Source organism: Condylura cristata, unplaced genomic scaffold, assembly GCF_000260355.1.
Source record: "Condylura cristata isolate star-nosed mole 26May11 unplaced genomic scaffold, ConCri1.0 scaffold00001, whole genome shotgun sequence".
Lineage (NCBI taxonomy): Eukaryota > Metazoa > Chordata > Mammalia > Eulipotyphla > Talpidae > Condylura > Condylura cristata.
In genome coordinates this window covers 27078456-27092370 of record NW_004567102.1, presented here as the reverse complement: position 1 = coordinate 27092370, position 13915 = coordinate 27078456, and the positions used below count along the sequence as shown (strand labels likewise).

Sequence of the window (13915 nt, the reverse complement as noted above, 5' to 3'; positions counted from 1 at the left end):
AAAAAAAAAAAAAAAAAAAAACACTGCTTGATTTAGACACTCAATTGATTATAAACTCAACCAGAATTACACTATAAACTTGAGAAAATTAACTTTAGGCAATTAACCAAATATGCTCTGTCAAATCAACCAATTAACTCCTGAGTTGTAGGTTTTGTTTTTTTGAAGTTCAAAAAAAGTAGTTTCAAACCCTAAATTCAACATAAAACTATACAAAATAATCCTTGAGCTAAGAACTGAACTTGATGTAGAGATAGTTCTTACTTCTATCATGGTTCTTTTGAGTTTGCTATGAGATTAAATGATGAAAATGTATGGTGGTTTAATATTCTTTATGTTATAAACTTTTTCTCTACTGTACAGAAATATATCTTATAATTATATATCACTTTACAGTATTTCAAAATATTTTCACATGTCATCTCCTTGAAGATACAAAAGCACAAAAATTAGAAATGTACGAGATTAATCAAGCAGCATTGTGAAATGCAAGCTAGTGTTTGTAATAGCCAATAGTATATTTGCAGTCTGTGGTACAACAATAAAGACTATGCATTTGCAAAGATTCAATAATATTTCTAGCTATTTGGCCATGCTTCACCGCATTTTTTAACAGCTTTTCACTAAATTTCTGCAGGCATATGGTAGTTTTTTAAAATACAAAATATCAGCATCAAACCCAGAGGACTGTTTCATATGTAAGACACACAGAAATACATATCTTTAACTTTTGCACTTATTTTAAAAGCTACTAAATGTACAAATTATTCTTAATAGAAAAAGTTTTAGACACTGATCATTTTTATCTATAAAAGAAATTATGTCCTCACTAATTCTTTCATTAGTTATTACAAATTAAATGTACTATTACATATGATGTGCATTTAAAAAAAAAAAAACATGTTGGAAAAGGCCACTCGTTTAGATGGAGCCAGATAGCTTCCCCTTGAGACTAAATACACTACCTAATCAAACCCCCCAACCAGGAATAATATTCTGCAAGTTATATTTCTGAATGAAATATTTTTATTTTTAAGTGTTCTGATGTACTACAATGTCTTAAGTAATTCGGGTTATATCCACTTTTTTTTTACTAGCTGGCCACTGTTTAGTAAAATGTTAACATCTGTTCAGAAATGTTTATGATACACTTAGAAAGCAGCATGAACATGTTGGCATATTATTATGCTCCAAAATTGGTAAGATATTTTTAAATAAATTTATCACCTTTCTAAAATTCAACCGTATGCAACAACCTACCCTTATTCTCTAATCCTGTAAAACTAGTGAGCTTACTGGGGACATTGCTGTAACTAGCACTGTGTCAGAGGGTCCATGTATTTCCTAAATGTGAAAAAGAAACTGAAATGCAAAAGCAGACTTCTTCCTAAATCCTAATACTCAATTCATAAGACAGTATAAGCAACAAAAAATTGGCCTATTATGGGAACTGAAAATGAGAAAATGTTCTATATTTATTGGAATATGATATACCACATGTGTCACTAACATTACAAAAGTCGGGGCTAAGGAGCTGTGATGTTTCATGTAAACTTTAAGAAATAAAATCATATTTCTAAAAGTATATGATTGTGTTTATTTTCTAAAAGTCCTATGCTGAAAATGAAGATAGTAGAGGTAAGTGAAGATAAGATGTGGTTAAAAAATAGGACATTGCAAAAATGCTTTGGGGGTTAAAGTGAATAGAACTTTTCTTAAAAGCCTAAGAAACGCAAGTCAATTCCTTTCTAAATGAAATAAACTAAAATAAATTCTTTCTACTAACTGTTTTAACTATATATGTATGCATTAACATTTTTGCCATAATTTGTTTTATAATAGTCATAATATTATAGGAGTTAAATTATTTGCTCTTAACCACTATTAATATGTATTAAGTGCTTACTGAAACTGAGTATATAGAATTTCAAATCTATTCTCAACTTCAAGGCTTGGCAACTGAAAGCTGTATTAAGTTGTGTGTGTGTTTAAGATACAATGGGTTAAGCAATAGTACTAATTTCATAATCCACATAACACTGAAATATACATTGTTTGAGGGACTACTACCACCTTGTTGCCAATGCAGGAGGCATTTTTTTTTAAATAAAGCATTTCCTTTTAATTTATCTGCCATTTGTACTTACAAACAAGCAAAATTTATATGGAAGACATAAAAAGCAAAATTTTTTTCTTGGACTTCTTTATCAAAATTTGCTTTTAAGCACTTAATGGAGAAAATATTTTTTATTATTTTAAACAAAAGCAAATTCTTATAATCATACAGTTGAAATTGCCCTCTTAGTTCCATTTAAATTTCTATATAGGAGATCATCTGAAGGTACACTAGAAACGTACATGCTAATGACAAGATGGTAGTATTAGGCTAAGTGTGGAAAGAGAGGAAAAGAAAAAGTCAATGAGACCAATAAAAGGGCTGGGAGAGCAGGAATCCCCAAGAATATCGAACATCTGTTTTACTTTTTTGCTTAACAAAATTCGAAAATAAACATGTTGAGGTATTGTAATTAAAAGATACAGATTACTTAGTGAATCCATTTACAGATTCTTTCCTCCCACTTAAAAAAATTTAACCTATAAATCAGGTATAGGTTTGGCAACACAATAAAATTATCTTCTTGATTTTCTTCCTATAGATTATAATCTCTCAAAATAATTTGATTTATCAACTACTAGATGATTATTTCCAGATAGACCGAAAACAATTTTAAACTAATTATTGTGTACAGAATTTGAAAATATAGCCTAAAAGTGTCACAGAATATATCCCTTTATTGGGTCTTACTTTAAAATTAAATTAATTATTCAACACATTGTAATCCAAAGTAAAAGATGTGAAACAACAAAATGCTTACAATAGGAATCATAAGCAGATGGCTAAAACTTGAAATGTGATTTCTATTCTTAGGTTAAGTTATACAGTAGTGCTTTCCTCCCTTACCTAAACTTGTGGGTAAGCTCTCTGATAATTCACTGTAATAGGATATCATCATGGGAAACTGTATTTCCAGAATTTTCACAGTCTTTGTTGTGATTTTCACCTTCTTCATCTTTTTCAGAAAGAGATGCATTCTCTTTTTTCTCTGCCACATTATTCATTGCTTTTACAGTTTGAGAATTTGAAATTTCATCATTACCATCCTTCTCTGTGTTTCTTGGCTTCACAGCTTCATTGTTGAGCTGTGCACTAGGCCTGTCTGTCTCTTCAGGATCTCGAGGTGCTGCCTTTTTATCTTCAGCTGTTTTGCTATTTACATGAACAGCTGAGGACGAATTTTTGAGGTCCTTGGTTTTTTTGTGCATAGAAGTTTGGCTGTTGTGACTGGAGGCTGGAGGGACAGGCATTTTCTGGGCTTTATTTCCTTCTGACTGTTCTTTCCTCGGAGGTCCCCATATAAAATTCTCTGAAGGCGTATAATGTTTTTGGGCAAAACGTAGGAGCTTCCTCCTTTCTCTTCTGTCTCTAATTGTATAAACAAAATACTCCAAAGCACTCTGCTTAATATTGGGAATAGTATTTTCCACAAGAGCTTCATGAAGAATAAATTTTACAAGAGGAGATTTAAAACTTTCATATCCAAGCTCACCAAGGCTTTTAAGAATACGAGTGATTCTCAAATAGTTGTGCTGGGACCTGGAAGAAAGGATTGGATAAAATGAGGAAGAAAGCATGTGGAGAAACATAGGAGAGAGAAATGATTAGAAAACATATTTTTATGAAACTGTAAACCATAAAAATGTGCCTTGTAATAATTTTAGATGTTATATAGACACCATTAAGAACAAGTTACTAGGTATTCAACCACCTATACCTCAGTATAATGGCAATCTATGGAAACTCAAATGTATACTATAAATTATTCTTGTATAGATCATAATATTTGGAAATATTTAGATTTAAATACTATTCCCACTGATGCTGAATTGTTTGTCTATTAAATATTGTTTGTCTGTTAAATATACTGAGGATGAATACTAATAGAGCATTTGTTTTAAACAACAGTAATGTAGTCATCACAAGTAACCAGTGCTGAGAAAACATGCAACTTTAGCTATCTGCTGAAATACACAATGTATAATGTGAGCTGATAAGCTAATTCCTCCATGTTAATCAATTCATAATAGAAAAACAACAAAAAATATTCCACGTTGCTAGAACAAATCTGAAAAAGGATGAAATCTGTCTCATCTGTGGAGATATGAGCCTCTTCCACTAAATCATATACAGAACATGGAATTTTAAGTCACCTCAGTTCATACCCTGGTTTTCAGGGTTATAATGTCTCTGTAAAGTTCAGTATCCTCATCTGTAAAGAGGCCTATATCTCACTGGGCTGCCATAAAAATCAATTGAGTTGATTCACATGCAAGGCATATAGGACAAAACACAGATATTAAATAACGATAGTGATGTTAACATTAAATATTATCTTACATTTATTAAGGACCACCATGTTTGTGCACATCCCAACACAATAACTTAATTTTCTTCTGTCCCTGGTCTCACTTTCCTCTGCTCTTTCCCTATCAGAGAATTTGAAATTTTGCTTCTAATGGCATTGATTCCAAATCTGCTTTTTTTCCCAGATTGCACTAACATCTTTCTTCTCTGTCCTAAAACTAAGACCATTGTCAGATGTCATAACTTATAATCTGCTTCCCTTACTTTGTCTAAAGCTGCCTTATTACCTACACATAGTTTGCATCCCAAAGGAATCCTCAACTGCATATATTAAATTATATATCACATTAACAGTCCAGGTATTAATATCACTGCAGTTATTTCCAGTTTTCATAGCTATCGCTTATTTCTAACTTCCTAAAACCTGTTTTACTTCAGACACTAAAGATAAGCATTGCATATACCTGCCCAGACTAACAGAAGGCCCAAGTATTGCTAAGTATTTGACTTAGGAATTACTAGCAAATTATTTGGAAAAAGTAGAGAAGGATGTTGAACTATCTGAGGGATTGAAGGAATAGTTTCATGGTCTTATATTTTAAGAATAGTTTGCACAAGATAAAAATCTTAATGATTCAGGCTAAGCAAATATTAAGAAAGACAAATCCAGCAGTTTTTATCATCTCCTTCCTTATGTGTATTTACCAAAAAAGTATCAATATTAAACTCTTTGAAAGCAAAAGATAAAATAAAGCACAGCTATTGTTTAGTTTATGAATCTCTATTTTTTCAGTAGTTAATACGTAAGAGTCTTTTGAGACAGTACAAATCTGTGTGACATTAGCAGCAAAACTGACTTAATGGCTAGGTTAGTACAGAAATTTGTATACTCTAAAAAGTTGAATAATAACTGCTTCATAAGTCTGTGAGAAAGATAAACACAGAAAAGTGGAAGAATATATATTTTTTAAATCTCAAGAAGGAGTTATATGACACAACAAAATTTGCTATATTTGCAACCAGTTCAATTTCATAAATCTACTATAAAGTGAATGACCAAGTTAAAATATCTGTATATTAACTGAATCTACACATTCTTCAAACTTAAAAAATTGGTATTTACTAAGTAAAAAAGGACAAGAACTTGGGCTGAAGAGAACGAAGGTCAGGATTTTAGAAAAACATTACTTGAGAAAGAAATTGGATGTTTCAGTATGATTAGAAATAAGTGTCACAAATAAAGGCAAAGTGTGGGGAGTCTTCAGGATTCCACAACAGATAAAGAGAGAAGCTGGATTTCCAGGCAGAGGTAAGGACAATAAGTAGAGCTAAAACTGTCAGGAAGATTAGGTAGGTGAAGAAGAAATACACAAAAGGCACAAGCTAGGGAACAGAAAATAAAAAGAGTATTCCAGAATCTAAAATTTGGTTCAATAATCCATAATGATTACAAATAAAATTGAAAACACATTGTCATAATTGCTCTGTATATTCATACTCTCACATTTAAAAATATTTCATCTCTTTAGCTATGGTAACTTGTACACTGAACATGATTTCATTCCCCTTTCATTCAGCAGTTTTTGTCTGCTAGGCTACTACAATATGAAATTCCCTACCTATTCTTACAAAACTCAAAATGTCATATATAATAAAAACACAAAACACTTAATATGTTTTATGATAAATCAGAAAACTCAACCAAAGAAAGAAAATAGAAGTCTAATATATGGTGAATTGCCTTTAAAAAGTGTCTGTAATATGTTCAAATCCAGTCAATACAATTTTTTTTTTTTGGAAATTTATTCTCTGGAAGATTCTAGGCCATTAATTCACATTTGGAAAAAGATATGAGAAATGCCCAGGGAAAAGAAAAAGAGAGAATAGATGGAGGAAAGATAGAGGGTTGCATAGAACAGAGGAGTGAAAAATGACAGACAGTTCAGGCTCCCCTGCCCTGACTCAAGCCAAGAAATCATTTAACTATAGCTTTCAGAAGTGCTCTATTGCAGGCTCTCAATTGGGGAATCTGACAATAAAGCCCTAAGGAGGATTTAGCTAATGTACTTCATTCATCATTTATTCATCAACAAACATTTACTAAATGAAATCACTATTCTAACCAAAAACAAGTTGAGGGTAGAGATTCTCTAAAGTGATAAACCATATGCAGATGACTCCATGGAAAATAAAGATTCGCTCCAAAGATTTTACCTCAGCTATCCTTCATGTCAATAAGCTATTTGTATAATGTTTCATTTGACATATGAAGTGAGTGCTTAGAAAGTTTTTTCAGAGATAGCTACCTGACTGCTGAGGCAGAGGCATTTATTTTTCTATAGATGCCCTACATAAATTAAATTTAACCTCAGTTATGAGTTAATGGGTCTTCTAGTCAGGATCACAAACTTTGTGCCTATATATTCCTTGTTTTAGTAGAAGTTCATGGTGTTGATTCTAACAATGAAGAAAAAGGAAGGCAGTACATTAAAAATTATTTTACCAAAGCACAATAAAAGTTCTAGAAATATAATAGTTCATTGAAGCACAAAACTCCGTTTTGGCCACAGAAACATTCCTTAGGTTAGCCTTCATTTTTTTCCTCTTGGTCCTTGCCCAGTTAGCTAATTATAATGTGCTAACAAATGCTTCAAAGCTGTTGGTTTTATAGTCCAGCACTTGTAAGGCACCCTATAATTAGAAAGGAAAAATTGAGCCAGCTTACATGCAAAGAAAATAATTAAACTAAATTTTGGTTGTAAGTATTAATAGATATATAAATATCCAAGCAAAAGCTTGTAGCACATCAATTCCAAATAAACCAATTTAAAATTTTCTTCACAGGGATTTATTAACCAAAAATGGGCTTTTGTTTTTAACCTAAATAGAAAATATCTTAATTTTCTCTCTTTTTTAATAAAATATTTGGGTACATTTCAGGCTTATACAATGAATTTTATAAGTCATAGTTTTATTTCATGGGTTTAATCTAAAAAAAAAAAACTATGCTTGAGGATGTTAACTACATACTGAGCCACAAGAAGCTTACAACCAGCTACAAAAGGGATTCAGAAAAACATATGCAAAAAATAACAATAAATGGAAATAAATATGGCCTAACAAGGGAGAGCGTCCACGCTTGGGTATCAAAGCCAGGAACAAATAGCTCTGTAGTTAAAGAGCCGTATTTTTACCTGGATTTTTATTTTTCTGTTGTTGGTTTGTCCTGTTTCTGAATAGAAGTAGGAGATAGTATAGCCTTTTAATTAAAATTCCCAAGTCCATCTGCTAGTTGTTCCTATGTTTCACAGATAATTCCAAACAAGGGAAAAAAACATGCTGGCTCCTAATGTATCTTGGGAGGATTTACTTACTCATTCAGATGCTGAAATCTTTCCTGCCAATTAACAGCCCGAGCAACATTTCCTGTTTTATCAATCAGTTTTATTCCAAAAAACTCTAACATCATTTTATAAGCCAGGAGGAATCGTCTAATTGCTTCTTTTGTTTTTTTGAATTCCTATAAGAAAAAAAGCTGAAATGATTTGGTAGCTACCAGGACAATAACACAGCAATGTTTTATTATATTTGGCCATCTCATTGAAGATAATATGAGTTACATTACCTCAATTTCATATGTAGTTAGTTCCTTAGCATAAAAGTTCAAGCCTTGTTCTCTCAGAGGGAAAAGCCTGTTTTTCAGAAAAATAATATTTTCAAATTAAAAATGGAAAGCATAAATGATTAAATAGCACCTGGCTCAAGAAAAATAGTATGTAACTGACCATTGAATGTAAGTATGGTTGTGCTCCAGCTTTTCATAATCTCCTTTCCATTTATTTAAAACTTCTTCAATGTAAACACCTAAACAGTAAGTATTGGGAAATGAATCAGATATTTAAACATCACTGAATACATTTTAAGATTTAACCACTTAATTTTTATGTTAAAAATTTAACAATTGTACATAAAAATAATGCCTTTAAAAATGTTAAAAGCACCTCAAATTGCAGAATGTTCAAAAGCAAAGGTAAGAAAACTATACCTTCCCATCTGTCTTGTAAATAAAGTTTTATTGAAACACAGTCATACACATTCATTTTTGTATTTTACATAACCACAGTAGGGATAAATATTTACAACAGAGACCATCTAGCTCACAAAACCAAAAATATTTACTATTTGTCTATCCCTGCCTCAGTGAGTCATACAGTTCTTTAAATAATAGAAAGCATCAAATTGAAATAAATGGAGGGTAGGATGGTGATAGAAAGAAGAGAGGAAGATAAAAGGAAAGAAAGGAAAAGGAGAAAAGGGAGGGGAAAAAAAACGAAAGGAAATGGTGTTGGGTGCTAACAATATGCTTGGCCATAGGGTAACATCATCCAGCTTAATCTTCACAGAACTCTCCCAAACCAGTAATGTTATCCCTGTTTTACTGATGAGGAAATTGTGATATGTTTAAAGTCACATACTAACAAAATAAAGTAGAACAAGGATCTTTCTGCTTTCAAAATGTAAACCGCCTCCACCACATTCTGTTGCTCTTCTCTAAGGACAGATAACAGAAACCACTTCTTAAATCTGTCTATGTCTTCACAACTGATTATGTGGCTCTTGGACAGCGATATAAAAAACACAACATACTATGCCTCTAAACATAACTGATCTCATTTTTGTGCCCTCCAAATTTCATCAGTTTGTAGTAAAGGGCCACTCTTAATGTTAGGCAAAATGTTGCCTTTAACAACATGTTACAACTATTTATTTCCCCAAGCTCTTTTTTGTTCCCCATACCAACTGCTCCTCCTTTTATTTAATTATCTAAAGTACATCATTACAGGATTATGTTTACTGGGAAGTAGGTATGCATGTGAGTGTGCATGTATGCATATACATGCTGGAGGAGAAATTGTAAACTGCAATTTATATAAAAACTAGAATAACATTTTTATGACCTTAGCTAAAATTCCTCACCCTCACCAATCTCATAAGATTTCAAAATAAATATTTGATAAATACTCCAAAAAAAAAACTAATACACTGCTTGAAGGAATTGCTTTAAGTTAGTAACTAAAAAACAAATTCACTATTAGGAATACAAAATAACTTCTTATTTTGTCACAGTATCTTTAATATTTGAAGGCCTTGCTTTAGGCAAGTTTTATTAAATTCAAAATGAAGTCAAATTAATAATCTATCCCAGCATGTTTTCAAATGGTTTCCCTACCTCCAAGTCCTTAAAAAAAAAAAAGCCCTAAAAATTTAATATTGTTTCAATTAGTAAAAAAAAAAATGTGTTTTAACCATTAGAAAGTACGACAGACCATTTTCAACCAGGTTTTCCTTCAAAATCAGAGCAGAATTTTGGGATACCCAAAAAAAGAAATTAAAGACACATGAATCCAGCCATTTCAGCAACTGTCTTAGTTCTGATTTCTCAACCAGTGTATCTGTTGGGAGGAATTCCTCCTCCCAACACTACCTAGCCTTTCTGTCTCTTTCCTCTAGTCAATTCACCAAAGAATACAAGATTATTATTATAACACTTGAATAGCTCTGCACTCCATAGCTTTCATTCCCTAACATATTGCTATGGATTTGGCCTGATTTCTATTGAGAGCAAAGAGCAGGAGCACGGCCATCTGGTCACCTCACTGAAAAAGGGCTCTAATGATAGAAGCCAGTTTTTCTGGTTTGACCTGGATAAAATTAGGATAACCACCATAAACACAGCATGATGTTTTACTGAAATGTGCATATACTATAGGAACTCCATCCTTCACTACAGATTTAAAAAATTTTCCTGAGGCCAACTTGTAGAGTTGTAAAGACGAACAAAGTTTATTTGGCAGCGTTATAGAGATTTACTTTACTGCAGTTCCCTTCCCAGGATAATAGAACATTGAACTGGGACCCCTGAATCCAAAAATCAATAGGAAAGTTAATTTATTAAACATCAGTTTTCAATTGTGTTCTAAATAAATTCCAAGTATGGCACAGTGGAAAAAACAATGAACACTGGAACCAGAGACTAAATTCTTCAATCAAATGACCCAACACAGCAGTCAGTCAAACTTTAAGACTCACTGAACATCTTTGAAAGAAAAAGCTGAATGTGATCTCCCCTAGTGTTCCTCAATAATATTCTACAGTTCTATAAATTTCTTTTCCTGTCACAAAATTGGCCCAACTGCCTATAACAGTCACTATATCAGGTAGTGGAAAGGTTTTGCTAATCCATAGTTATTTATCCAGCATTTGCCAAAGTTAATGCTCACAACTCTAAGATATAGGGATACAATGAACTGCATAGCAAAGTACAGTCACTCAGTGAATAAATGCATTAAGGATGTACTGACCATAGAATTGTGAATCTGCTGTAAAATGTTGTGAAATGGCCCCTCCCTGTTGCAGCAGACAAGAAAGCAGGATCATTAGCGTAGACTGGAATAGCTATGCAAATTGATGCCTATAGATAAAGTCCATATTTTCACCCCCATTGGTGACCAAGAAGCCCCATAAAGATTTATCAGTTTGCAGCTCTATGCACATACTTTAGAGAAGAAACTAAATCCTATATTGTTTTCCTCTTTTATCACATACCTTTAATTCAGGACAACTCAGAAGTTCCCCTGTGAAGAATAATTGTATATGCTGTTTCAATGACTCAGTGCTCCTGTCTATATAAACTAAATCCAAACTTGTGCTTGCTGGAATTTTCACAGAGTAAAATCTGTCAGGCTGCTTCTTGGTTCAAATCCTCACTAGTTATGACTGTTATTGAGACTATTTCCGGTTAACAGATTAAATAGTGAATAACTGTTATACATTATTAAGTCAAGTTAGCCTTTTACCAAAGTAGTAGATTACTCACCATCTGGCTTAAATGGAATTTTATTCTTATAAAAACGAAGATTGCTCAAATCATTTTGATATCGGATATCTTTGAAGTTCTGCTAAAGGAAAAAATAAATCAATCTCCAGCATTTGGATAGTTTAAAAAAAGGCACAAGGACCCTGATGTTTGCTCGTCAGCACCACAAAAAAGGGAAAATATTTCACATTTTAGAAAAAAAACATTCCATATTCTTACTGGGTACTGGTGTCGGTATTTGTACAAATCCCTCGCAGCATAAAAACTTCTCTTTGGTTTGGCAGAAGCTTCAGTGGAATCACCACCCTAAGGTCAAAAGTAAATTTCTATTTACAAGTTGAAGCAAGATAATTTCTTGATTAATTTCCTGAACAAAATTAAAGAACATCCATAAAATCTAGGAAGTATCAAGATAACCAGAGTAATGAAATTATTATAAATGTCCTTTTAATATTGTTTACAGTTACCATTTTCTTGATTTAAATCCAGTCATTTGTCCTAAGGTACTTACTAAATAAACATTTTTACAAAAAACCTATGGGACTAAAGAAACCCAACTATTAAAAATCAGTATCCATCAAAAATAGAACACAAAATGAATTCAAGATATATATTTTATCACAGGTTACTGAAGTGATTCTATGACAAAATGTAGAATACTTAATACTGAAAGTGTTGAGATAATTCTACAAAGAAAATTTTCATTTTGCAGCATTTAGCTAAACTTTTAAGCCAAGTAATATTTAAGAAAGGCAAAAGAGCTATTAAAACAAATTAGTTTCTAAACTTTATCCTATATAGCACCATAAAAAGTACATAAAAACAAATAATATGCTAATTCAGTGATCATAAAATATAATATAAACCAGCAAATTTAAAATTTACAGACACAAATAAAAAGCTCTCAAGTGAAATGATGTGATAGTTTAATCATGCAATTTATATTCTAAGCAAAACTTCCACCACCATGGAGTAAATTTTAAAGTATAAAATGCAGGTCAATATAAATCAATTATAGTCTATATGTGAAATGTGTGTAGTGTCACAATACCTAAGAAAGTGTTTTGTGTCCGTGTCATGCAGGACAATGAGACTAGTGACAATGATGAAATAGAAGACAAAATTTAAATATGAATATTCATAAGAGTTTCACCCCCCAATCCTTGTCTCATCATCCCCCACCCCCATCTATGTTGACAGACTGGCATCCTGTAAGCAGTTTTCTCACATTTTTAAAGTGGTGTGATTCTCACTATTACTACAAGTACAGAGATACTTTAACACCAAAATCTCTGATGTTTAACATTAACTACTCTGTCATGTTACATAAGCAAGGAAAAGCTTAAATTCTGGTCCTTGCCACACGTTTCAAAATAGCTCTGCCTAGCAAGTTTCTAAAGCTATTTAGCCTGAGCTACAACCACATGAATCATCACCCTACATTTGTATAGAAAGTGCTTTTCCATTTACAAAGTACTTGCATGTATATTATTTCATTGGATTCTTATAACACAGGTGGCTAGCAGTTATTAGTGTTACCACCTTAAAAACAAGGTAATCTAGGCTTAAAGAAGTTGAACAAGACTGAAAGCCCAGTGAGTGTGCAGGAATCACAACCCTAGACTTCAGGCTCCAAGTCCAGATCATTAGATATGAGAATCTGAAAGTGAAAGAGATCAGATAAACTGTGGTACAGTATCAATAGCCCACAACTTGGAGTCAGGTGACTTGGGCAGAGTCCTAAATCTGCTATTTATTTGTGAGGTCTTTAGCAAATCACTTAACTGAATCTTAGTTCTATAATCTGTGAAATGAAGATGACTCATACTTCCCAGGATTATCATGACAATGACTGAATCCTCCAACCTCTAATTGTACCAACCTGCCAACATCCATCCTTGCTCCTCCTTTTGAGCACTTTCCTATTCCTTTGTCATTACCAGCTCCTTCAAGGATTTGGGATCATCAAAATTTTCTCTGTTCTGGATCATTCCCTTCAGCAAACAGGATGTAGTATCCAAACTTCCTTGATTTAAACCCACCCTCAATTGTTGATCCTTAGCTTTGCTTCCTTTTACAGTAAAACATTAAGAGTTGCTGATACTACTTTCCTCCACCCCTCCCAAGACCCATCCCTCTTAGGCTCTCATTCTTAGCAGTCCATCAAAGGGGCTTTTGTCAATGTCACCAAGGTATCTTTCTTGCCAAGCCATTTCTCAGTGCTGAGCTCTGAACTACACATTGAGTCAGTTAATACCTCCCTTCTTACTAAGAGTTAGATACCACACTTCTCCTGGTTTTCTTCCTGTTTCATTAGCCCCTGGCTATTGAAAAAAAAAAAAAACACAGTTGTCCTATTAGCCTTTGGCACCTCCTCCTCTTCAAATGCACTGAATGGAGGAGTGTTCAGGACTAGGAGTCCCTAGTCCTCAACAATCTTTGATGGCCTGTTATCTCCCATGACTTCAAAATACCACCAATATCATATGCTAACTCTAGTCCTAGACTGAGGCTCCATTCAGAGATATAATTACTCAACAACTACGTCTGGGTTCCTAATGTTACAGGGCACCCCAATTCTGTTATATGACAGGGAGAGAGGGACACCTCTGAAG

At 32.9% G+C, this 13915-nt stretch overlaps 1 protein-coding gene across 1 annotated transcript; it reads right to left on the bottom strand.

Moving 5' to 3' along the window:
- Positions 1 to 2777: 2777 nt before the first annotated feature.
- OGFRL1 (opioid growth factor receptor-like 1) lies at positions 2778 to 13291 on the bottom strand. Its single transcript, XM_012730407.1, has 7 exons — positions 13241 to 13291; positions 11520 to 11606; positions 11301 to 11382; positions 8209 to 8287; positions 8049 to 8115; positions 7798 to 7943; positions 2778 to 3655 (listed from the first exon to the last, which is right to left on the bottom strand). The coding sequence occupies exons 1-7, from the start codon at positions 13289 to 13291 to the stop codon at positions 2992 to 2994; spliced, it is 1176 nt and encodes a 391-aa protein (XP_012585861.1). The 3' UTR covers positions 2778 to 2991.
- Positions 13292 to 13915: the final 624 nt, after the last annotated feature.